General features: G+C 47.0%; 1 protein-coding gene across 2 annotated transcripts in view; it reads right to left on the bottom strand.

Moving 5' to 3' along the window:
* The window catches only part of ABTB3 (ankyrin repeat and BTB domain containing 3), a 305,219-nt gene that overhangs the window by 43,402 nt on the left and 235,409 nt on the right, over positions 1-26,408 (bottom strand). For both annotated transcript variants that reach the window (XM_060023901.1, XM_060023902.1), the window contains one exon: positions 1,152-1,317. In XM_060023901.1, the coding sequence (XP_059879884.1) occupies positions 1,152-1,317 (166 nt within the window). The remainder of the gene's footprint in view (positions 1-1,151; positions 1,318-26,408) is intronic.

Below are 26,408 nucleotides of genomic sequence, written 5' to 3'. Positions count from 1 at the left end.
AAAAAATTAACAGGGTACACATAAATAGTTGGAGAGTGTGTACAAGGAAACAGTCTCTGGGAAAGTAATTTGAGATCAAAAACTTTAAGGTAAGTTGATGCATTTGAGTGACTATTTCCACTTAAAAAAAAGTTCCCTAATGAAATAATCAGAGATTTGAACAAAGGTTTGTGTAAGTATATGTAGCTCAGCATTACTGATATAAGTAATTAGAAACAATCTAAGTATTCAACAACTGAGGTATGGTTCACTGAACAAATAATATGACCATTTTATGTAGCCATTAAGAGTGAGTTAAAAAAAAGAATATTTAATGATACTGCAAAGTATCTTTAATACAAAATACCAAAACCAGAAAGATAATAAATCCTTGTTCTTAAAAAATAATGTGTGTGTGTGTGTGTGTGTGTGTGTATGTGTGTGTGTGTGTGTGTGTGTGTGTGTGTGTGTGTGTGTGTATTACGGCTCCTTTGTGTTGCTCAAGAAAATTATTAGCTGTTATCCCTTCCCTGGAACTTGCTGCATGAGCTGCCCATGTGAGAAGCAATTCCATTTGTCCTTTGTGACTTTCCATCTGGGGCTCACATTGAAAGCTGCTGTTTGTTTTCTCCATCCGTGACATCTTCACCCACCCGGGGTGTCTCCCTGATAGATACACAAGCCTCTCACTGTACCTGTGTCAGTGGTTTGGGGGATGGCTGCCTGTCTCTGAGGTGTCTCCCTAGGGTCCCTCAGAATGACTTTTGTGTATCTTAAACACACCCTGAAAGTTTGGTGAAAATCTGCTTGGATTTGTTCTGTGATGCAGAGAACTAATTTTAACTATGCTGGAAAAAGGGCTTGAAGGACACAAGCTAAATATAAATGATGGTGGATGATGATGGTATGATTTCCTTTCTGGAATAGGTCTATTTTTCTCTATTTTCCATTTCAGCTGCAAGGATCACGTGCAACTTCTGTACAGATGAACAAGGATATTTTTATAAGATATTTTAAAAACTTAAAAAAAAAAAGACAACAACAACAACACAATCACCCCACGTCACCAGAAGGGGGAGCCTCTGTTCAGTGCCTGCTGTTTCCATCCTGCCCTGGGGCAGGGCACATGGTGGAGGTGGGGTGCCTGTTCAGACACTCCGAGGACCCTGTACCTGTTCGCTCATGGTGTTGATCCCATCGGGCCCCAGGAGAGACACTGCCTGCTTCACCAGGTCCGTCCGCCCACAGTTCAGCATCCGGAAACCCAGGTCCTGCTTAAACTTGGCTTCGATGGCCACTGCGTCCAGCTTCCGAGAAGCGCAAAAGCAGTCGTCGGCCCTAAGGAAGGGAGAGATGGTCAGGTGTGTGCAGCAGCTTCGCCAGGACTGGCTCTCGAGTTAGGAAGCACCAAGGAGACTTTCCATTTGCTTTTCATGTCAATTGCTTGTTTCTGGGCTCCAGTTAGAATGTGGATATCTCTTGATCCTTGTCCTTTAGAACTGCCGCTTATCTGTCTTATCTCTCCTCTGCTCCCACAGCATATTGAGCTAAGAATAATAATGGCTAATATTTACTGACTGTTCACTATGGTTAAACTCTTTACATGAGTTAATTCGTTTACTCCCCACATAACCCTAAGAGGTAAGTACTATCATTACCCTCTCTTTTAACCATGGGAAACAGACACAGATAAGGGACTTGCCCAAGGCCACACAGCAAAAAGCAGTGAGCTGGGATGGGAGCCCAAGGCAGTCTGTGGAGAGCTGACCTGGGTATATACTGTGTCCCCCCGTCCCCCCATCACAGCATATACTACTATTTGCCTCTTTCCTTGTCTGACTTCCCCTCCAGGCTGGGGACTTCTGAGAGCAGGGACCTTGTCCAGCAAGTCTCTGCATCACAGTCCAGACAGCACCCAGCACATGGAGGTGTTAAAAACGTTAGCCGAGTGAACACAGAATGGCTGGAGTCTCTACTTTCAAAGTGGAAGCAGGGCGGAGACCTGGCAAGATGAAATAAGAGTACTAGTGGTGAGATGCTTTGGAAACTAACCGAGCCAGTTGGGCGAAGTGAGCCAGGTTAGGGAAGGGTGGGGAGGAGAATCAAGGAATTCAAGAAGGGGATACAAACTACACTTGCAAAGGATGTTACTTCCTTCTTATGGTGAATTGTCAAATCAAATCACCAAGCATTTACTGAGAACCTGTTTGCAAGAGGCGCACAATGCCTGGAAGGGGAGAGGGCACAGGCCCTGGCAACCATAATGCCATGTGGCAATTGCAGTGATTGAGGTGTTCAGAGACACACACCAACAGAGCCTAGGGGATCCAGCAAGGCTTCCTGGGGAAGGTGACCCCTGAGCTTTGTCTTTTTAAAAATATATATCTTTATTGGAGTATAATTGCTTTACTGTGGTGTGTTAGTTTCTGCTTTATAACAAAGTGAATCAGCTTTACATATATCCCCATATCTCCTTCCTGTTGCATCTCCCTCCCACCCTCCCTATTTCACCCCTGTAGGTAGTCACAAAGCACAGAGCTGATCTCTCTGTGCTATGCGGCTGCTTCCCACTAGCTATCTATTTTACGTTTGGTAGTGTATATATGTCCATGCTACTCTCTCACTTCATTCCAGCTTCCCCTTCCCCCACCTGTGTCCTCAAGTCCGTTCTCTACATCTCCGTCTTTATTCCTGCCTCGCCACTAGGTTCATCAGTACCGTCTTTTTTAGATTCCATATATGTGCATTAGCATACGGTATTTGTTTTTCTCTTTCTGACTTACTTCACTCTGTATGACAGACTGAACTGTGTCTTAAATAAGGAGAGAGAGGGACAGAGGGTAGGAGAACTTGGAGCAGGGCTTGCATGAGCAAAGGTATGGACACGAGACGTGGCGGGCTCTGAGAGCTAACTATGGAGGTTTTAGTGTTTCTGGGGCATAAACTTCCAGGCAGAGGGCCAGAAGCTGAGGGTGGGGAACTTTACTTAATCCTAAGACTTTACCCGTAAGAGCCACTGAAGGTTTCTAAGCAGGCAGGGGAGTGATACGGTTGGATGGCCAACTCTGGGAGACCGTGGAGGATGGATTTGAGGGGAGCTGACCCTAGAGGTGGGGAGATGTTAGTGCTAAAAGAAACAGCCAAACAGAAAGAAGTCACTGCCCAAGTGTGAAGTGACAAGGGGCTGAGTGAAGGTAGTGGGTGCTGGGACGGAGCAGAGGACGAAGATTCCATTTTTCTACGAGCAGGTGCCCATTTCTCAGGCGATGGCCCTTGTCCTCAGGCTGGTGAGCTACACGCCCTGCATCATCAGGAGTCTGTGCTGTCCCGGACCCCTTCATATTCCTGCTCTTTGCTAATGCTGGGCATGGATACCCAGGAAAGGAGCCAGGGCTCCAGAATTCCTGGTTCCACTCCTGCCTCTAAATAACCCACTTTCTGGTGTGAGGAAGGGTTAACTTTGCCAGGGAACTAGCTTCTTGTTAATCCTTGAAGGAAATGAGACGGACTGTTGTTCTGAAAGTTTATGGCACTAAGGCTCCTCAGAACGGCTAGGATCTGGGGCAGAGGACCTGAGGGATGAAGAACAGAGGGAACCTTAGGAATCACGTGGGATGAGTGTGCCCGTGACTCTTCACTGGGTTCCTGACCTATCAATCATCTCAGCTGGCAAAGGAGCCTTGGAGGAAGGCTGTCCGGAAATAGGAACACAGTCACAGGAGATGTTAGGGCTCTTAGAGGACCAGAGGGCGCTGATGCAGTGACGGTGGAATCCAGAGAAAGAGGAAGCTTGGTGTTGACGTGGGGTCTAATCTGCATACATGCTTCAGGAACTGCGTGTCAGGCCAGGCCATCCGAGGGCTTGTTTGTATGACAGCCCTGGGAGGAACTAAGAAAGGTATTTAGGAGACTTGGACCTGGACCCTGGACTCCAGGATTAGACCTTTTCATGTTAGGTCGGGGAGCCAAGACTACCTCAGTTGGAAGACTCTCCGAGGAAGCCTGAGAGCTCTCCAGGTGTGGGTAGGGGAGGGCTGAAGACTCCGGGTCTGGCTTTAGACCATGGCATCAGCACCCAAGATGTGAACTTCTAAGGACACATAATGGGGCTGTGCCCTAGGGCTTCTTGGTCCAGTTCATGGGAATTTGGACTTGGGATTCTTACAGCTACGGTGGCCAGATTTAGCAAATAAATATACTTTAGCAAATACTGAGTGACACAAACTTATACTAGAACATTATTCACTGTTTATCTGAAATTGAAATTTAACTTAAAAAAATAAATCTGGGAAAGGGCAGAGCCACGTGCCATGATTTGAAAAGAGCACACGGTGAGATCATGGATCTCACTGAATGTAGACAGCACCCATCTCCAGGGGAAGAGGGGAGGTGCTTGGTGTGGCAGTGGGCTGCATCTAAGGGACCCATGTTCTCCCGAAACTGGTTAAGGCAGATGCTTCAGGCAAAATGAACACAACAGAGAGAAGAAGGTGAGAGCAACAGGGTGAGATCCTGGGGCACACATCACAGAGGCTTCCGGAGAGGGAGAGACGGGGGCCTGCAGGTGTCACACCGAGGTGTCTGGAGCCTTGATGGGGGTGTGTGTGTGCAAATCTTGGGGAGGTATCTGATTTGACTCATTGGAAGGGAAACCTTTCTTCTAACAGACCACTAACTAATTCTGGAAGAGGTTGCTCTGTGAAATCAAGAGCCTCCTTCTTGGGGAGCAAAGATGCTGTGAATCGTCACCGTCACTGAATTTGCAATTTCCTCTCTCCCGTCTGTGTCCAAGCCCCTTCTGCTCTCTTCAATGCCTGATTGATTCTCTCAAATAAGCATCTTTTCTGGAATCACGCTAAATTCCATGTGACTGGATGAGGGTTACTGCGGAACATCCTGCGTGTGGGCACCAGGAGGGGAGGTTATGGAGGAGAGACACAGACCCTACCCCGTGTTCACGGAGCTCCCAGACTGGTAAAGTGATAATTCCTGGAACAGCAGGAGAAGTGTTTACCAGCTACAAAGGTCCTTGATTTTAATTAGAAAGAGAGAAATGGCAAGAAATTACTGTCGCTAAGATGATGATGATGATGATGATAATTGTTATTATAGGAATCCAACACTTATTGAATACTGACTATTGAAATCTAAGCTCTTCCCACATATTAACTCATACGATCAGTACAACAAGCCCACAATGTAGGTGATATTGGGAGCCCCGTTCCAGAGATGAGGAAACTGTCCAAGTCACAGGGCTGGTACGCGGCGAGCCAGGATCTGACCTGGCTGATCTGAGACCCCGGCCTGACACTGGTACTTCTCCATCATGCTGGCATATACAACCGTCTACTGGACCAAGCTGCTTGGATGGCTCTCAGACCCTCAAATTGGGCCCGTCCAGAATGGAGGTTTCTATGTCCATCCCCACCCTCCGTCCTTGTCCTCCAGTCATCCCATCTCCGTAAATGGCATCACCGTCCACCCAAGGCGCTCAGGCCAGAACCTTCTCTCATGCCCATATTCATTCCATCAGCTGTTAATGTTCCCACCCAAATCCCAAATCCGCCCGCTTCTCTCCACCTCCACCACCCGTACCCTGCTTCTAAACACCAGCATCTTTTTTTTGGGGGGGGGGGAATGGTTGTTTTACAACGTTGTGTTAGTTTCTACCATACAGCGAAGTGAAGTAGAGTCCCCTGGGCGATACAGCAGGTTCTTATTAGTTATCTCTTTTATACATATTAGTGTATATACGTCAATCTCAATCTCCCAATTCATCCCACCTCCCCACTCCTGCTTTCCCCCCTTGGTGTCCATACAACACCAGCATCTCTTGCCTAGAGGTCATAATTTCAGTCCTATTAAAGTGCTCATAGTGCAGAGACTTTCAGGTCTGGGCATATTTTAATTCTTAGGCCTGTGATATCCTAGACAGCTGCTGACAAACAAGGACTGCCTTGCACCAAGCATAGGCATAAGAGTTTGTGATGACGAATTCTCGTGACAGTGCTTTGGCTTGGGTCATTAGCAGGGGAGGGCTGGGAAAGGACAGTTGTTTAGACTTTTATATATTGGAAAGTTGTATTTTGAAATGCTTTAATAAAAGTTTTCTGTGTGAGGGACTTCCCTGGTGGCACAGTGGTTAAGAATTCGCCTGCCAATGCAGGGGACACGGGTTCAATCCCTGGGCTGGGAAGATCCCACATGCCGTGGAGCAACTAAGCCCATGTGCCATAACTACTGAGCCCACATGCCACAACTACTGAAGCCCACGTGCCTAGAACCCGTGCTCCACAACATCAGAAGCCCATGCACCACAACGAAGAGTAGCCCCTGCTCGCCACAACTAGAGAAAGCCCGTGCACAGCAACGAAGACCCAACGCAGCCAAAAAATAAATAAATAAAATAAATTTGAAAAAAGTTTTCCGTGTGATTTGACTCTTCTCTCTATCCAAACCAGTCTCTTACACAAGGTGAGAGTGAACTTAAAACGTCTATAAGGGGAATTCCCTGGTGGTCCAGTGGTTTGCGCTCTCACTGCCGAGGGCCCGGGTTCAATCCCTGGTCAGGGAACTAAGATCCCACAAGCCATGGAGCATGGCCAAGGAAAAAAAAAGTCTATAGGACCATGTTCTGCCTCTGCTTAACACCTTTCAATGCCTTCCCATGTACTGAGAATAGAATCCGGCTCTCCACGCATGGCCTGCCGGGCTCTGGGGTACCGGCCCGGCCCTGCTCTCCAGCACTTCCCTGCCTCCTTCACTCTGTATGAGCAATTCTCCTCTCTCTTCTGTACCTTCAGCTGGCCAACGTCTGTCCTGCCCGGAGGACTTTACTCCTGCTGTTCCCCCTGGCTAGAATGCCCTTCCCCTGGCTCTTTGCAGGGCTGACTCCTTCTCTCCCCTCAAGTGTGAGCCTGGAGGTCATGTCCAAAGGATGTCTTCTCTGACCATCTAAAGGAGGTAAGTTTCTCCCCTATCTCTGTACACCGTGGCTCCAGGTCAATTTCATCTGTCTCCTTCGTGGCACCTTTCAAAGTCTGTGACTATTTTATTAATTTATTTTTTCACTTGTAAAAAGCTTGTTTTTTTGTTTTTTGGGTTTTTTTCCATGAGAATGTCAGCCTCCTGGGGGCAGGACCACATCTACCTTATTGTCTGTCGTATCCCCAACAGCGCCTGAAGCATAACGGCATTAACAGATGTGTGATCCACGCACAACCCACTGTTCATTCTTGAGAGCAGACCCCAGGAAACGTCTGTTCATCAAGAATCCCTCGGCCATACAAAGTAAGGAATGGTTCTGGTTACTGAATTCTGCCAGCCAGTGCAGGCCAGCAAACTGAAACAGGTAAGAAACATCTTCCATAGCGGTATGTGAAAATGTGGCTTTCTGTTCAACTGGGTTTGTTAGAAAATTTAACTCTGCAAAGTCTTAATTCCTGCAGCATTCTTGCAGACACGACTCAGAGCTCCATTTACTCTTTCTGGAAAGTCTCTGAGGGATCTGCCCCGGAAGACCAGCAGGTTCCCCGTGGCCTGGACAAATGAGCATGCCTGCCTAAGTACAGGACTTATTTATGTAGAAATCTATTAAGCCGGTCACCTGGGGCTTCACTAGAAGGTGATCAACTTTGTGGTTTTTCCCTCTGAGTGGCTTTCAATGATGCCATAAAAAAATCTGATCAATTTAAGTAAGAGTGGTCAGCTACCAAGGTGGTCAATTTCTCTGACTTCTCAAGGACCCCGGCCCCAAGAGACTCGTTCAATATTTCCCACTACTTCAGGAACATGACTTCAGAAAGATGTTTTCCAGGAGGCCTGCAGGCCTGAGGACAGCAGTGATTGCACTGCCTTTTCTCCCCCGGGGAAGGAGGCGGCGTTGAGCTGAGAGCTGACACATTCTGCTGATATCTTGATGCAGTCCAAGTGACAAATGCAAGCTGGTGAGGCGTCAGACACATTTTATGCATTTATGAATTTTAAAAGCTAGCACCGAAGTTACGAGCATGAACCCTGGTTTTCCCAGCTCTACTGTTTAGCAGCTACGTGACCTTGGGGCAAGTTATTTAACCTCTGTGTTATTCAGTTTTCTCATCTGTAAAATGAGCTTTTAGTAACGATACCTTCCTTATAGGATTTTGGGTGTGGATTAAATGAGATAAGCCACGTACAGCGTGTGGAAGAGAACAGAGCTTGGCACACAGCTCTCATTAAATGTTAGAGATCTCATACCATAATCATTATTACAAATCACAAAGCAAGGTGCAGACTGGAGAAAATACACTGTATTTCAAAGAAGCAAATGCAGAGACACAGAGACTAAAGAATGTTTTAGGAATAGCACTTCTTAAGGTCTCAGATTAGACACTGTATTTAACAAATTCTACCAGAATAAAGGCGGTCCTTTTCCTAGTGAGGAAACCATGCCCCCAGAAGGGCTGTCATTCCTGTCCTGTATGCTTCTGCAAGCAAACTGTAAATGACGACACAGGTTGGGGAGGGAGGGGGGAATGGGAGTCACACTTGATGAAAGCACAGTTTCTGGAACAGTTCAACAGCAAGAAAAGCCAGAGCCTCTCAGGATGCTATGGGCCCGCCCAGCCAGGCTCCCACACCCTCTTTCCTCCTCCACCACCAGGACCAATCCTGACCCCGCTGGTACGAGAAGGTAACCTGCAGCTCTCAGGATCCCTGAGCTCCAGTGGAGCTCTGCTAAGCCCGTCCCCCAGGGTGTGCGCTCAGAAGCCAGACTGCCTGGGTTCACTGCTTGGCTCTGCCCTCACTCCCTGGGTAATGCTGCACAGGTTACTCAATCTCCTTTATTTTTCTCCTCTGCAAAATAGGGACACTAACATTACATGTTTTACTTATCCAACAAAGACTTAGAAAGCAATGACCATGGACCAGGCATATTGTAAGGTTTTTTTTTTTTTACAAATATTGACTTGTTTAACTCTCATGATATCCTTATGAGGAAAGCATTATTATTACTAACCTATTTTACAGATAAGGAAAATGAGGCACAGAGAGGTTAATTAATTTGCTCATTGTCACACAGCTAGTAAGGAGGAGTCAGGATGTGAACTGAGACAGTCTGGATCCGGGGTCAGTCCCACTGACTAGTCCGTACTGCTCAGTTCTTAGTGATGTGCTGGCAACCACTGGGCTTCCAAAGGGACTCCTCATGACCCTGGGATCTGAACTCCAAAAGGCCTAAGCTGTTCCCATAACCATGACTTTCTCATCAGTAATAAAAAAAGCTACCCTTCACTGCACGCTCATTATATGCCAAGCGCTGTACAAAGTGCTTGGTTCCCACCACTTCAATGGATTCTCTCCTTGAAGGAACTGCTGGAAGCTGAAGCCCAGGTTTGAGTGTCTGACACCAAAGCCTGTGCACCTACGCAGCAGGCAGAGCCCAGGCCCCAGCACCAGAGTCCACATCCCTGTTTGGCTTCTTACTTGCTATCTTGGGCAGGTAGCTTAACCTCTCTAAGCCTCTGTCTCTCTATCTGCAAAGCAGGCTTGACAACACCAGTACTTAACGTCTATATCTGCAATGAGGATTAAAGGAGATGATACTTTCGAACCACTCAGCACAGTGTGTGATCATAATTGCCTGATACATGGGAGGCATATTTATTACGATACTATTATTTTATAACTGCAGGTCCTCTTTCTAGGGATTTAATCAGGCCATCTGGAATCTCCCCTCTCCCCCTTCCCCCTCCCCCATCCTCCAACCACACAATCCTCCAGTCCCAGGGCAGGTCTTTCCTTGGCCCCCCGAGGCGATTTCCAGCTATCCCAGAGCCCGGCCTCCCAGAACGCAGCCCTCCCTGCAGCCTCATGTTTGCTGGGCCTTGTGAAAGTTCTGCGGTTTCTCTCATGGCTTCTCACTTCCCTTTCCCCGTGTTTCTATTCTTGTTCATCAAGGTCTCGCCAGCAGGCTGGCAACCTGAGACAGAGCAACTTTCGAGACCCCTCTCAGAGGCAGTGGCCTGGGGTAAATATTTAGTAAATATTTAGTAAATATTTACAGTTTCCCAACACACTCTAGTTAATATACTACTACTACTACTAACTGACATTTATAGATAGCTTTCCACGTGCTAAGCATTTCACATGTAATAACCCATCTCATCCTCAACATGGCCCTCAAAACTGGGCACTGTTCTGTTCATTTTACAGATGAAGAAACAGAGGCATGGAGGTTATGTCACCCGCCCAAGGCCACACAGCTTGTAGGTGGCAAGGCCTGGTTCAACCCAGGTGGTCTGACTCCTGAGCCCATGCTCACTTCCTGCCAAAACCGTTAAACCCAAAAGGCAGGTTTCCACACGCCCATTTCACAGGTGAGGAAACAGAGACCGAGAGGCGTGAAGTAACCTGCCCCAAAGTCACTTGGCTCTTCTATCTCCAAGTCACCAGGCCTGTCTCGTCACAAAGTTAGGCCTAAGTAAGACTCGGGTTGGTGAGGAGTCCCACACCTGGTCCCAGGCCAACTCCTCTGAATCCAACACTATCGAATGCCACGAGCCACACCCTGGGAATACAGAGGGGCCGATAGGATGAGATTTCGGCTCCGGAGAACCTCAGAGGCTAAGCGAAGTGCCATGATTCATTCATTCCACGTATTGAGCACCAGCTACAGGCCAGGCGCTGGGTTAGGTGCCGGGGTCCCGCAGCAAGTGGACCAGACACGGGCCCTGCCCTCCCAGGCTGTCATGGAGAAGGATATTAAGCAAGATGTTTGGCTACATAGGTGACTATGTAACTGGAAATGAAGTTGCCTAGGGTTGAGAGTACAACACTAACTCAAAATAGTAATTGCGGATCAAGTCGCCATCCCTTCATATTTCTCTGTGGGCGTGGAGCTTTCTGACATCCAGGAGCGAGACGACAATGCTGATGTCATTTATCTGCCGACCCTGGAACTCGCCCAAGGGTGGCAGAAAAAAATATTCATGAAATGGGAGAGAAGTACATACGTGTCAAGGTTTTTGTGAGGAATCAGTGAGAGGGTGCCTACGAATCTACTCTTGCTATGCTGGAGGTACTGTTTGAATACAGATACGTAACTGGAGATGTGGGATATGTGACACAGACTATGAATTTCTAGAAGATGTGGGCCTATGTCAGTCATCGGAAATGCAGGAGAAACATTACAAGGAGTCAGCACTCCCACTACCTCTTTAGGAATTCAGGGTAATGTTGTGTTGTCTGTGAACAACACCTAAGCTAGGGATGGAACGGGGTTCATCTTGGGCAAACTCTGATTCATTGGATGATTAGAGTAAAGGTGTTAAGCAGGATTCTGAGGCCATGACCAGATTTAGCCAAGAAAGAGGAACCCTACAGAACAGGGGCCTACGTAATGGTTCTGAAAGCAACTGGTAAGGCAGGAATAGGGCCACTGGTTTAAGTCGTGGCTGTACCACCCATTAGCTGTGACCTTGGATACATCACATTTCCACTGACAGCTTCAGTATCCTTATCTATAAAATGCGGGTGTTGGGCTAGTCAAGCTCTTGGGTGCCTCCAAGCAGGGACATTCTCTGAGTTTATCACGTGTTTTCTGGTGTTCACGTACTACTCTTTACTGTGCAACAGCTCTTCTCCCTGACTCCATCCTGACGTTTTAGCTTCTTGGTTTTTGCTCTAATTTCATGCAAACACTTATTACTGTAGCCAGGTGGATCAGCTGGGAAAGAAATGCGTCTAGTTTCCCAGCTTACTGGGCACCTGGATGAGGTCAGCTTGAGGAGAAACAAGGCCAAGAATTTGCCAGTTTACACTTTCATTTAAGAGCAGCCCAGTGGTTCTCAAAGCACAACAAAGAAAGCCACACTCTGTCCCTGCTGTGAAGCACAGGAGTCTGCCCAGGAAGAGAATTTCAGGAAGGAGGGAGAGATGCTGGGCTTGGGAGCAGAAGGGCAAACTCTAGGCCAGTGCAGTCCTAGCACCTATGCTGCGGACTGGCACAGGGTTTGAAAACAGTTGGAAAACTTTGATGTGGGGCATACATATGCCTAGCTCTTATCTCACTTCCAGCTGGGTCCACTCATTGGTGTTTCCTGTCTGGCTCTGGGGCATCTGAGTTTGGACCGTGGACTAGGGAAGGGTGATACGGGATAAGTTCTAGTATCATAGATGGGTATTAAGGAGCTAATGTTTTAAGAAATCTTCATTAATTCATTCTGATCACCTATTGTATGTCAAGCAGTATGCAAGGCATACTAAAAGTATTTTATTGGTTCTCAAATAATAGTAATACTAGTAATAACAATACCAAACACATTACTACTTATTGTGTACTAGGAACTGTTCTAATTTTACTATATGTGTGTGTGTGTATATATATATATATATATATATATACATATACACACCCACACCCCCACACACCCACATATATACTCATTCATATATGTGAACTTATCCAATCCTTACTTTAACCGTAGAAAATTTATCTTCGCTGCTCAGAAGAAGAAACTGCAGCATAGAGAGGCTAAGAAACTTGCCCCAGGTGACAGAGCCTGAAAGTAGTAAGTAGAACTGAGATTTGAACCAGGCCGACTGTTGCTGGAGCCCTGCTCTTACTGCCTCACTCCCCTGCCTCTCTGTGTTACCAAAGGCCTTCCACGTTCACTTAGATTCTGTTCAAATGCTGCGTGGGTAGCTACTAGACGCCTGGTCCTGAGTTGGGTGCCAAAGAAATCTAAATTCCCAACCACAGGCTTCAAATTCAAGGCTGTCTTGCAGTGGCCCCTCTGGTAAGTTCCCCATTTCTCAACCATTTCTTCCTTCTCACCATTCCAGCCACAGGGTCTCTTCCCACTTCATATACACATTTCCCTACCGCTTTCTTGCCTGCATGCATGGTGTGTCCGTCACTGCAAATTCTCTCCCCTGAATCTGCTTTCCTTCAAGTTGTATTCTAGACCCAAGTCCCAGATCGCAGCTTCTGACCTGCAGAATCCCAGAAGGTCAGTGCTGAATGAGAGCACTCAGCTCAACTCTCTACCTTCTTCAGATCAGGAAACTGGAAGCCTGAGAAAGGTTAACTAATTTTTAGGGGTCAAAGATGTATTTAGGAGCAGAATTCATGTCTTCTTTTAAGGTCATTTAGCAAGTCGCTCTATGGATGGATACCTGTAGGTTTTGCAGGGCAGTGATTCTCAAACGGGGGTGATTTTATCTCCCAGGGGACATTTGGCATTGTCTGGAGACATTTTTGGCTGTGACAACTAGGGACCTGCTACTGGCGTCTAGTAGGTAGAGGCAAAAGATGCTGCTAAACATCTTACAATGCACAGGACATCCCCCACTACAAAGAATGATCCAGCCCAAGATGTCAATAGTGCTGAGGCTGAGAAACGCTGGTGGAGGGAAGTACAATTTTTTTGCATCATCTCTTATGTAGTGGGCAGTTCCCATTACAGGATTCTGTAACCGTGACAATAAAATGGAACCTTCAGAAATGAATCGTGAAATGGAAAATCAGAGGACTCTAGGCTTCACTTGGATAGAGGCCCCTGGCCCCCCTCCTCAACACATTTTCCCAAGGAAGCCAAATTCCTTTTCAGAGCCTACAAGTCCCCCCAGTAATGAGTTTTTCCTTCTCTTCTGGGTAGCAAAAAGATGAAAAATTGAGACCACTTTGTACTCAAGTAAGTCACACCGAGATCTCCGTGCACCTTTGTAAGAAAATTATATGATTGTTGCAACTGGAACATGCAATGCTTGCAAAGTTCCTAGGAGAAATCTTTGTCCAACAATCGTGCCCACTTGCTGTTTAATGCTGCTACTAAAGTACAGAAAAGAGCCAGCTCATTAAACCTGCCTTGAATAATGTAACAAAAGTGTGATTCCACATCCTTCTCCCAGCCAATCTTCTGCCTCGTGAGATATAGCAAGGGATCTGGAAGCTTTCTCCTTCTTAGAAGTAAATGCTCAGTTAGTGGCAAAACCCACTTTGTTTACCTCCTCACCAAAAAAGAAATTCTGGGTCTGTTCAAATACGTGAAAAAAGACATCTCAAATGCAAGGGCTAGGAGAACAAAACTAGCGTGTTACATCTGAACGTGCTGTCATGTTACTTTGAGTAGAAAATAATGAAGCAGAGTTACATGTCTCTTGCTCTGGCATCACGGCTTATTTTGTTTTTGTTTCTGTTTTTTTTTTTTTTTTTTGTGGTACGTGGGCCTCTCACTGTTGTGGCCTCTCCCATTGCGGAGTATAGGCTCCGGACGTGCAGGCTCAGCGGCCATAGCTCACGGGCCCAGCCGCTCCGTGGCACGTGGGATCTTCCCGGACCGGGGCACGAACCCGTGTCCCCTGCATCAGCAGGCGGACTCTCGACCACTGCGCCACCAGGGAAGCCCACGGCTTATTTTAAAAGAGTTGAAAATAAGGCCTATCCCTACAGAAAGGAGTCACCTTTGATTTTGGCAGCCCTTAATGTATCCTTTTTTGGCAGAGACTCATTGCTCTCCCCCAGAATCCTTTACCTCCTTTATGTGTTGTAGGACCTGAATTTTTAGCTGGGCACGTGGCTGCCCAGATAAAGACTACATTTCCCAGGTTCCCTTGCAGCTAGACATGGCCACCTGACTAAGTGCTGGCCAATAGGGAGTAAGGGGGAGTGATGGTGTGCAATCTCCGGGGCATGCCCTATCTTACATTCCCTCTTCCCACTAGATAGATGTAGTTCTGGTGGGTGGGGCCAGCCATGCCCGGCCATGCAAAGAAAGGTATCACCTAAGGGACCACAGAGCAACAAGAGGGAAGGTACCTGGGACCCTGACCTGGAGTTGCCATAACAGCCCAGACTGCCTATGCCTGGATTGTTAGATGAGGAAAATTTTAAGCTCCTTTCTTATCCAAGCCACAGGTACTTCGCATGTCTGTTACAGCTAATGAATCTATATCCTAATTAATCCATTCCACAAATGGTTCTTTAATTTAAATCAATTCCACGAAGCACACAGGAAGCACTAAATATATGCGGGCTATTGCACTAGGTGCTGGAGATTCCAAGATGAAACACCATCTTCCAAGGAATTCTAGAAAGAAAGGATAGTCTTCTTTATAACAATTTTCACAAATAAACATACCAGTTCCTGAGGTGTAAGGGCAAAGTTCTAGTGTTACAATCCCAAAATTAATTCCCAGTAACACCAGTGCCATAAACTGCTCTATGACAGATCTGCACATTATTTCTGTAAAGGGCCAAAGTAAACATTTTGGGCTTCATGGGCCATGTGGTCTCTGCCGTAACTACTCAGTTGTGCTACGGTGGTGAAAGCAGTCATAAACAATGCTAAACAAAGGGGTACGGCTATTTCCCCATACAACTTCTTTTACAAAAATAGGTGGCAGGCAGCTCTAGTTTGCTGACTCCTCATCTATGGTAAAAGAACTTAATAGGATAACCTTCTTTTGGGGATTTACAAGAAAGACAGGATGTTAAAAGCACCGAGAGGGACTTCCCTGGTGGCACAGTGGTTAAGAATCCGCCTGCCAATGCAGGAGACATGGGTTCCATCCCCGGTCCGGGAAGACCCCACGTGTGGTGGAGCAACTAAGCCCCTGTGCCACAACTACTGAAGCCCGCATGCTCTAGAGCCTGCGTGCCTCAACTACTGAGCCTGCGTGCTGCAACTACTGAAGCCGGAGCACCTAGAAGCCGTGCTCCGCAACAAGAGAAGCCACTTCAATGAGAAGCCAGTGCACTGCAACGAAGAGTAGTCCCCGCTCGCCGCAACTAGAGAAAGCCCGCGCAGCAACAAAGACCCAACGCAGCCAATAAATAAATAAATAAAATAAAATACACAACATAAAACAAAAAATAAAAAAAAACACGGAGAATTTTTTAAAAGCCTGTTTAATTTTATTTAAGCCAGTGTTTCCCAAATTTACTGAACCACTTACAACTTTTAAAATAATGCTTATAAATATCCCAGAATTGGTCTTCTGAATGTGCTGTTGCAAACACCAGCTAAGTAACTTTTATTGTTAATAGGTTATTTTAGGCATACATAAAATATAGAGTAGTACAATGATGCCTACATGTTCACCACCCAACCCAGCTGAAAAAATAAAATACTACAAGTACAAAGGCCTCTGCACACTCTTCTTGATTCCATCATCTCTTCTACCTTCCTGAGATTACCATCTTCCCTGAATTTGACATTTATCATCACTGTCATGCTTTATACTTTCTACTACTTTTATGAATTCCTAATAATATATAGACTGTTTTGCATGTTGGTAAGCTTTATATAAATGTTAGCACTGTACCCAAATCCTGCCTCAACTTGCTTTTTTTGCACAATATTATGTTTCTGGGATTTAATTATATAATAACATGTAGCTCTAGTTCATTTATTTTCGTAGCTACTTTGTATTCCCGTGAATGAACATACCAGCATTTATTCATCCATTCTCCTGTAGAAAGCTTGTTCCTTTCTCTTTTTCTGTATTTTGCTATTACAAACACTGCTTCCATGAACATCTTTGTACATATGGGAGAGTTTCTGTAGGGTATAGACTTAGATATGTGTTTAGGTATGTGTTTTCAAGTTTACTTGGAAGTGGATTCAGAGTCCCCTCTGGTGATGTTTAAGAGTTCTCACGTTTCTATATCTTTTCTCAAATCTGATATCGTCAGACTTTAATTGTTTTTGCCAATCTAACGGTTATGAAATGCATACTGGGTTGTGGTTTTGAATTGCATTTCTAGGATTACTAGTGAGGTTGAGCCTTTTCCATACATTTCTTGGACTATTTCTACGTTAATTCTTTACAGGGATCCTTGGCCTCGGACGATGCTGACAATGTAGGTTGACACAAGAGACAGACGGGCATCCAAATTCCTAAGGGAAACTAAGGCTGGAAGCTAATCCTTCCAAGGTGAACCAGTGGGCCTCACTCAAAAGTTACTTTCCCATTTCCCAATGCCAATTCTTTGATTGGAGTTACTTTTTTAGTGGAGAGAACTTGGGCTTTGGAGTCAGACAGACTTGGTTCAAATCCAAGATGGGGCTCTTTCTACATGTGATGGTGGGCAGGTTTCCCAACCTCCCAGAGCCCCGGTTTCCCCAGGTGTGAAGAGGAAAATAAAGTCTCTCATGCAGTTGGGGGAAACTGAACGCAGTGCAAAAAGCACCCAGGACAGTGTCTGGCCCACGACTCGCAATCATTCCCTCTGTTATTCTGTGAGATATGGGAGAGACGTGAGCTGAAGCTCCGCTCATTTCCTTCACCTTCTGCATGCCTCAGTTTCCTGCACAGGGAAAAGTGTCACCGCCATTTGCACACAGAACATCAGACCACAAAACTGAATAATCTTCAGAGTTAGAAAGGACTTTGGAGATCACCCAGTCTGGTGGTTCTTAACCTTTCATAGGGTGATTTAATGAGCTGATGAGAGGCTAGTTCACTTTGGAAAAATGGCACATATGCTCCAAACGTTGTGATGACTGCAAACTTTCTGAAGGATGGTACCCACTCTTTCATTGTTACCCCAAAACACCACTGTCATGACCTTATATGAAGGACTTTGTGTAAGGACATGGCTTTGCAGTAAGTACTGGTTGGCTGGCTAATTGCTAAGGGAAGATAATGCTCCTGTGTAACTAATATTTTAACCTAGACTTTGGGAGATTTGCTCACAGGTAAGTAAATAAGCATCTTTGACAGAAATTTAACAGACTCAAGAGGGGAAACCCCCCCCCCAACACAAAATCCCTGTTCCCAGGAAGCCAAATCCCATATGGCAAACTATATACTCTCAAGCTGCCAGCCTGAATCTGAAGCCCCAGTTTGGAAGTGAGCCCCAAATGCCATTTAAGATGTAGTTCTCTGTGTTGCTGTAAGCACCAAATGTGTTTCTTTTTTTTTTTTGCTTTTAACACTTGGAAACGCCAAACAAATTCCAAGTGTCGGCAAACTGTCTGCTGCCGCAATCTGGTCTCTGCCCACACCGGGCTGTCGAAACTGCCGTTAAGGGAGCTGGTGGCTCCTGCACTGTCGAGCCCTGTGGCCTCCTTTCGGTCTGCATTTTCTCTGCCTGTGGGTAGCCTTGGATCCTGGTGACCCCTCCCCACCTTAGTTTCCTAAGTCTGCTACCTTGCTTTCTTCAGGCTGTTCTTGGACCTGGGAGTCCTCTTCCTTCATCTCATGATGATGCCTCTTCGTTGGTCCTTTTCCTGGGCTTCGGCCCTACCCATGACTTCAGGGGCCACTAGTCTGCCAGCGTACCCCGCAAAAGCCTCTTTAGTTAAGACCTCTCTTCTGAGTTCCACGCCTGCATCTCACCTACCTACCACTGTTTCCATGTTGAAGCCTTTTTGCCTCTGAATTAGTCCAGGACGTCTTAGTCTGTCACTTCTAGTATCACCAACACACTTGATGACAGCCTTTTGCATCATTCATTCATTCGACAAGGATTTACTGGGCCCCAGCTATGTGCCAGGCCCTGTGGTAGGCACCCCAATCAAGGAAACTGATTTCTGGCCCAGCCCTAAAGAGAGAAGGAGGCTACTCTCTGAGATAAAGTCCAAGCTGTGACTCTTTCTTCGGAAATATTCTATGCCCCCCTCCCCTAACCTCTGCTCACTTGGGACAAGACCCCACTGATGAGGGACCATATTTGTTGTCTACGTGTCTTTCTTCCCTTCTTTCATCTCTTCCTGCTAGTGACTTCATCCAAGATTGCAAATGCAGCTGGTGATGTATGATCAACTGCTTACAAGGTTCAGGACTCCAGCCAATGATGGCTTTCAAAAATCTCACACGTCAGAGAAAATATAAAACTTGAGTATCCAGAGGAACTCTAAAGTCACTGGAATAGGGACAGTGGCCCCCAAGCCCGTCAGCCCCGGTTGTCTTCCTGCACGCTGGGGGGACTGAGCCACCAGCAGTGGTAGAAGGGCCAAGACACACCTGACTGCAGCGTGGGCTACAAACCATATTCCTGACGGTCGACTAGCACATCTCTTCAAGATATATATTTCTCCTCTCTCTCAGAGGAAGTTGAGGCGATTGGTTTTGGCAATCGAGAGGAGCTGACCTTCTTGGTCCAGGGTAGGGCAGTAAGGATAGTCACTAATATTTAATGTGCATTTACTATGACACAAGTATGCTACATGGTTTTCATGCTACATGGTGTTAAATGTTTTATATATATTATTTTACTTAATTCTTCCTATAACCTTAGGAGGTGGGCATACTATTGTGCCTATTATATAGATACAGAGACTGAGGCCCAGAGAGGCGAGTAACTTGCCTAAGGTCACACAGAGCGTAAGCAGTTGAGCCAAGATTGGAACCCAGGCAGTCAGGCTGCAGGGCCTGCATTCCTAGCCACTCTGCTCTGCTTCTCCTCTAATCAGATGATAACACAAGCACTTAATTCCCTGGCAACCTTCCTCCAATGGACGAGCCTGACACAGACTCTCATTTCCATGGACAACCAAGTGGGCAGCATCTGGCACTCAGCATTTTCAAAACTGACCCCATTATTACTTCTCTGACATTATCCTTGTCCTGTACTTGTTAAAAGCATCCCTAGCTACACACTCCCCTCAGAGTCAATTTTTTTTTTTTTTTTTGCTGTACGCGGGCCTCTCACTGTTGTGGCCTCTCCCGTTGCGGAGCACAGGCTCCAGATGCGCAGGCTCAGCGGGCATGGCTCACGGGCCCAGCCGCTCCGTGGCATGTGGGATCTTTCCGGACCGGGGCATGAACCCGTGTCCCCTGCATCGGCAGGCAGACTCTCAACCACTGCGCCACCAGGGAAGCCCTCAGAGTCAATTTTTAACATAAAAGTTTGGTGAGGGGAAGAGGTATCACGTGTACATGCTACAAAGTCCAACAGTCAAGTAAGTTTCCCTCCCATCTCTGTACTCCTGTGTTGAATTATGTACTCCCCAAAAGATATGTTGAAGTCCTAACCACCCTACCCTGCATCTGTGACGTGAATGTAACTTTATTTGGAAACAGAGTCTTTGCAGATGCCATCAAACTAGATGAGGTCATTAGGGTGGCCCCTCAACCAGCATGACTGGTGACCTTTACAGGAAGATGGAAATTTGGACAGAGAAACAGAGAGAAGACAGCCCTGTGAAGAAGGAGGCAAGGATCGGAGTGATGCTGTCACAAGCTAAGGACCACGGGGGCTACCAGAAGCTGGAAGGGAAAGGAAGGATCCGCCTCCAGACACTTCGGAGGGAGCACGGTCCTGCCGACACCTTGATTCTGGACTCTAGCCTTCAGAACGGTGAGACAGTAATGACTGCTTGAAGCCACCCAGTCTGTGGTACTTCATTACAGCAGCCATAGGAAACCGATATAGCCAGGTTTCTAATTCCCCTCCTTGGTATGACTCTGGTCATTGGCTTCATACCTACCCTCTCGGACGCAGCCTGAGCACGGAGAGCAAATACTCATGTATATGTTTCACACAGGGTGACATGTCATACACTATTCTTTATGACCGTTTTCACTTGATAACACACCAGGACTAACCTTTCAAATTGTGGTAAAGTATATATAACATAAAAATTGACCGTTTAACATCTTAAGTGTACAGTTCTGTGGCATTAAGTACATTCACGTTGTTGCGCAATCATCACCACCATCCAGCTGCAGAACTTTTCATCTTCCCAAACCGGACCTCGGTACCCATGAAACACTAACTCCCCAGGCCCCTCTCCCCGCCGCCCACCAGGGCCACCTCTAACACTGCTCCGTCCCTCCCCCACCGACATGTGCCCCCAAGTCCTGCTGCTTCTACCTTCTCTGTTTCTCTAGCATCTCTCCATCCCCTCTGATTCTGCATCACTCTGGCTGTCAGCATCTCTCACCTGGATCTCTGCAAGAACTTCTTGACTCGAGGCCCCGGCCCACCTCAGCCCATCTTCCCTGTCACCACCAGCCCCCCTTTCTAAAATACAACTCTGATGTCAGTCCCATACTTAATCATCTGTGATGGCTCCTACCTCCTGCAGAATATAGTCAAAAGTCTTCGGCATGGCATACAAGGCCCTCCCTGGGCGGAATTCAGCCCGGCTTTCTGCGCTGTAGCCAATGCCTGGTCCAGGGCCTGGCCCACAGGAGGTGCTCAGAGCAGTGTTGGTTGAACCCTGTGTTCTCAGTTTGAATTCCTTGTTTCCTCCAACACACATTCTCACCTTGCCCTTTACATACATGGTTCCCTCTGTGTGGACTTATTTTTTCTAATGCTGTTTCTCCATTCCTCTCCTAGCTTCAACTTCTCTACCTGATAAATCTGTTTGTTCTTCAGTATTCAGATTAAACGGTACCTCTTGCATTTCGAGCTCTCCCAGACCTAGATCTTTACTGCCTTCTATTAGAGCGTTTACCAGATTTTTCTGTAATCCCTTCGACCTCTCTGCCCACCCACCTCCAGTCTAGCTCACAATAGGCCAGGTGCACAGTGGGTGCTTGGCCTGTGTCTGCTGAGTGCAGGGTGGCCTCGCCAGCTCGGCTCCTGGAGCTGTGCTGTGGCCTGTCCCTGACACTGTTAGGGAGGACAGCTGAGCCCAAGAGCAGCCCTCCTGGGGTCAGGGAGAGGGCAGCTTCCTGGCTCGCAGGAGGCGCTAATGCACTGACATCAGTGCAGGGGTAGCAGTGGTTCCAACGGGGTCACGCGGGGGCTGGCAGCACAGGCTTAATGCCCGCTGGAGGTGAAGGAGCTGGCATCGCGAGGCTGCACTTCAAGCCGGAGAGGCTGGGGAGCAGCAAGGACAAGGGCTCTCCAGGGGAGAGGAGAGCGTGGGTCCGGCTCTGAGAGGCTGGGGAGGCTTCCAGGGCCCCACAGAGCCGCGTGCAGGGCCCAGGTGCTCGGCCTCTGCAGGTGACCTTTTGAGGGAGAGAACAGGGAGGCCCAGGTCTGAATTCAGGGGTCGATGTGGACTTGACCAAGGGAAATGGCTGGCGTGGGTGCGGCTCCAGATCTGCCCCCACCCCCCAGCCCCCAGTTTTCTCCATAAGCCACTGGCCAGGATACCAAGTATTCCTTTACAGCAGGCCTGTGACACTGTCCCTTCCTCTCCGAGTTCCCAAGGTGCCCTGTTCTTTTCTCCTCAATTCCTCTCTATCCCAGACTCTGTTTCACTTTCTTTGTAGTACTCAGACTCTGTAAGATTATTTTGCTAATCTGTTGGCTACTGTCTATTACTGGTGTCTCCCCAGCAGCAAGTAAGTCCCAGGGACTCCATCTCCTCTGAGCCCAGAATAAGACCTGGCTCCATACAGATGGGGCAAGGAATGGGTGGACAGCATCTTTCCTTCTGGCACCAAGGGCTGGAATTCCCCTCGTCTGGGTGATCCTCTTCTTAAAGGGCCACGGGTGCTTACAGGAACGGGGACCAGTGGCTCCAGCAGCACCAGGGCTGCTTCCTATGTGATGGGCAGCAGCTGGGTTTTCCCTGACTTGGTGTCCCTGGGTCCCACACAGGTTCTGGTGGGCCATCAGCACCCAATACATTTTCGGCCCATGTTTGGCAAATGAGCCCGAACTTCCAGCTGTCCTTATAGGGCTGTCTCAGAGGCACCAGAATTTCACTTCAGGTGCTGCTGTGGCATGAACTTTGCCTTAGAACCTACCTTGACCCAAACCAGACAAATAACAAAACCTATTAACCTCAAGAGGTGCCAAGGAGACCTGGGAAGGGTTAAAAGGGGCAGACCAAGCGGTGGTGCAATTTTTAAAATTCATATGTGACCTCTTACTGAGGTTCCCCACCCCACGAAGCAGCTGTCACCCCCGTCTTTACAGGGGATGAACCTGGCCCTGTGAGATGGGCAAGGTGACCTACCAGAGGCGACCCGTTAGAAAGCAACAGACCCAGGTGAGAGCATCTAGTGTGGGGTTTGGCCTTAGGTGCTCAAAAACAATGTACCAGAAGAGCAAAGGAAAGAACATAATGACCCAGGTCTCCGTCCTGATACTCTTAGCATCCTATCACCCCAAACATCCATTCTGGTCTGCTCCAAATCTGGTTTGAATCTAAGAAACGCTTGCAAAAAGATGAACCATTTCCTGGAGTGAGTTCCTCGTTCTAACAACCCCCAATTCTTGTTGGTAGGTGTCGTTTATCAGCTCCGATAGGATTTGAGAACACCCCTTACTATCGTTATTTTAACACAGCCTCACTCTGGAGCAGAAAAACTGCCCCTTAAAAATATGGGGAAAACAACAGTATTCACTCTTTGTATTTCTGAAATGTTTCAAAACCAGTTATTAATAAGAAAATGTACAAAGCCTAATAAGAAAATGTACAAACTGCTCCAGGATGTATTATTTGTTCTTCCCTTTATTCTCACTTCCCTCCTCCCCCACTTCCCGAAGGACATGAAAAAGAAAAGAAAGGGCCCAAATTCCCAGGTTTCAATGATCTGATACTTTAATTAAGGAAGAATAAATGGGTCACCTCTGTCAGCTTACAATCTGCAGCTGCATTAAATGGTGTTCCTTTGGTATAAACCCAATAGCCACGGTGAGGCTTTGCTGTAGCAGAATAAAGACGAAAGCAGAGCTCCCACAGGACTGACCAAGGTCACTGTGAAAACCAGTGTAGCACGAGCGTCAGACCTGGAATTCCTGGACTCTGCTTGCTCTGTCCCGGCTGGTGTCCAGGCTGCCTCCCCACGAGGAAGCCTCAGCCAGCTGGTAGGTAATTACATGTGCTAATAGTCACTGACACTCCAGCTGCCAACACCACGTCCCAAGTTCCCGCATCTGTTAGAACACCAAACTACCCACACTTTTCTAAGGCTGATTACGTAGAGAGGTATGTTTGGCTCCAAATGAGTCAGAACTAGGAGCCTGCCTGGCAACTTTGAAGATGAATGTCTTGAGAGGGTAGAAAGACAAGTCCACTTGCCAAGTCCTCCATCCCACACCTCATCTGCCTCACAGTAGCTGTGTGACCTTGGACAAGTCCCATAACCGCAACTAGCCTCAGTGCTTCTATCTGTAAAATGGGATAATAAAGTCTGCCTTGCGGAATTGTTGGGGATGGCACACCATGAAGACTGTTAGTGCAAGGTCGGCGTCCAATACTTATTTGTTGGCTATCTGAATGAACAAAACTTCTTTGATCCCATCCCCTGAAAACTGGAGACAGTAATTCCTACTTCACGTCACACTAAATGTGATTGGGAGATATATGTATAGATGTATCTGTATGTTGACCAGACTGAAAAATAGGTACTCTTAAAAACAAAAACAAAAACAAACTGGCTCATTGTATCACGTACTGAATTTGGTCTAGTTAATGGAACTTGTCTTACACTTACGATTTAGGAAAATTTATAATGAAACACTATATTTTAGTTTTCTCTTGGAATATGATTTCCAAATGATGAAAATTTGGCTGGAACAATCAATTCGTATAGTTTGTACACACAAATCATCATCCTGGAGACAAAAGAGTCAAGAATTGCGAGGTAAATCACTAAAAATAGCCTAGAGACTCAAGTGGAACTGACTTCCTTTGTTTCGCTGCTCTAACTGTGTGCATCTTGGCCTGCCAGGTGATCACAATCACATCCCGAATGGCAGGGCTGATGCCTCAAACTGGACAGACATTGAAATGGAAATCCTTGGTGTGACTGTCAAACGGCACATATCTGGTCACTAGACCATGTAGCAAAAGCTCTGTGTTGGGGAAAGAGCATAGAGATGACAGCAGCCCTTGGAGCTCCTGTTCAGTCTATGGAATTAGCATATGAAATAGAAGCGTCTGGAAGAAGGTTATCAGCATCCACCAAGAGGGCTGACTCTAGGTCTAGGGTGAGGACCAGAAAAGTTGGTTATATCTCTGGGTGTCTGGGTTTGATATTCGGCTCCTAACTCTGTCACTTAGTACCTGTGTGACGCTGGAAGAGTTACCTAATCTTGTTGGTCTTGATCTCTTCCTCTGTAAAATAGGGAAGCACTGCCTTCCCAGATAGCAAGAGTGTTTGTTTTGAGGCTCACATGAGAAAGTGTTAAGATAAAGCAATACCGGGACTCCCCTGGTGGCGCAGTGGTTAAGAATCCCCCTGCCAGTGTAGGGGACATGGGTTCGATCTCTGGTCAGGGAAGATCCCACATGCCGCAGAGCAACTAAGTCCGTGCACCACAACTACTGAGCCCACGTGCCACAACTACTAAAGCCCACGTGCCTAGAACCTGTGCTCCGCAACAGGAGAAGCCACCGCAATGAGAAGCCTGCGCACCACAACAAAGAGTAGCCCCCGCTCACCGCAACTAGAGAAAGCCCGCGCAGCAACGAAGACCCAACACAGCCATAAATAAATAAATAAACAAATAAATAAATTTATTTAAAAAGAAAAGATAAAGCAATACCTAGGTATGAGCCTGCATTATTACTGCAGGGATAATAGAGGTTTAGGGTAATGTTCACTTCCTTTTAGGCATTGTCTGTGTGGGTCCTTCATGTTCATGACCCTGCTTTGTGCTTGCACCAATCTCCGAGGGAGCTGCTATTATTATGTTCATGTATGGGTGGGGAAAAAGGTCCAGAGAGGTTAACGAGCTTGCCCAAGGTTGCACAGCTAATTAGCCATGGTGGTGAGATTTGGACCCAGGCAACAGGACTCTGGAGCCCAGACTCCTAACCTTTAGGCTGTGGGGTTTCCTGAGAGCATGACAAACAAAAAGTGCTTTGTCGGCAAGAGTTAAGGAAGCATCTTACTTTCCCTGCCACCCAGCAGTTTCAGGTTTGCTGCAAGGAAGAGAGCTGGAGTCTGAAGGTCATCCCAGATCGGAGCTGGGGACAGTGAGCACGGGCAGTGGGAGTGAGCCTGCAGGAAGCGTAGCCATGCCCATGAAACAGGAGGCAGGAGAATCTGGTGGGCAGAGGATGGGTTTTGGAATACGAGCTACAAAGATCGCATCCCTGATATCTCCACCTATAAGCTGTCCCAGCAACGGCTTCCCAATCTGTTAAAATGGGAAGCTTATACTAACCTCAGGAGGCTGCTTCAGGGCTCAAAGGAGACAAGTAATGAATGCAAATCTCTTGTTGCAGTTAATAACAGGCACATAGTAGGTGCTCAATAAGTGGCTGCTCCCTTGTCTCTCTCCCTGAGACCTCTTGTTATTCTAGGTGACAAGATGTAAGGGATGGTGGCACAGACAGATTCTGTCTAGACAGAAACCTGAAGAAAGTACAACTCAGTGGTTAGAACTATGGGGGCCTGGGGGTCTGGGCTGCCTGAATTCATATCCTGGCTCCACCACTTACAAGTCCTGTGACCTTGGGCATGTAACTTAACCTATCTGTGCCTCAGTTTCCTTATCTGTAAAGTGGGCATAATAATAATGCCCACTTCATACAGGCTGGAGAATATTCAATATTAATTAATCTGTGTAAAGCATTTAG

This window comes from Delphinus delphis, chromosome 11 (genome assembly GCF_949987515.2).
Source record: "Delphinus delphis chromosome 11, mDelDel1.2, whole genome shotgun sequence".
Lineage (NCBI taxonomy): Eukaryota > Metazoa > Chordata > Mammalia > Artiodactyla > Delphinidae > Delphinus > Delphinus delphis.
This window is presented reverse-complemented; position numbering and strand designations above follow the sequence as displayed.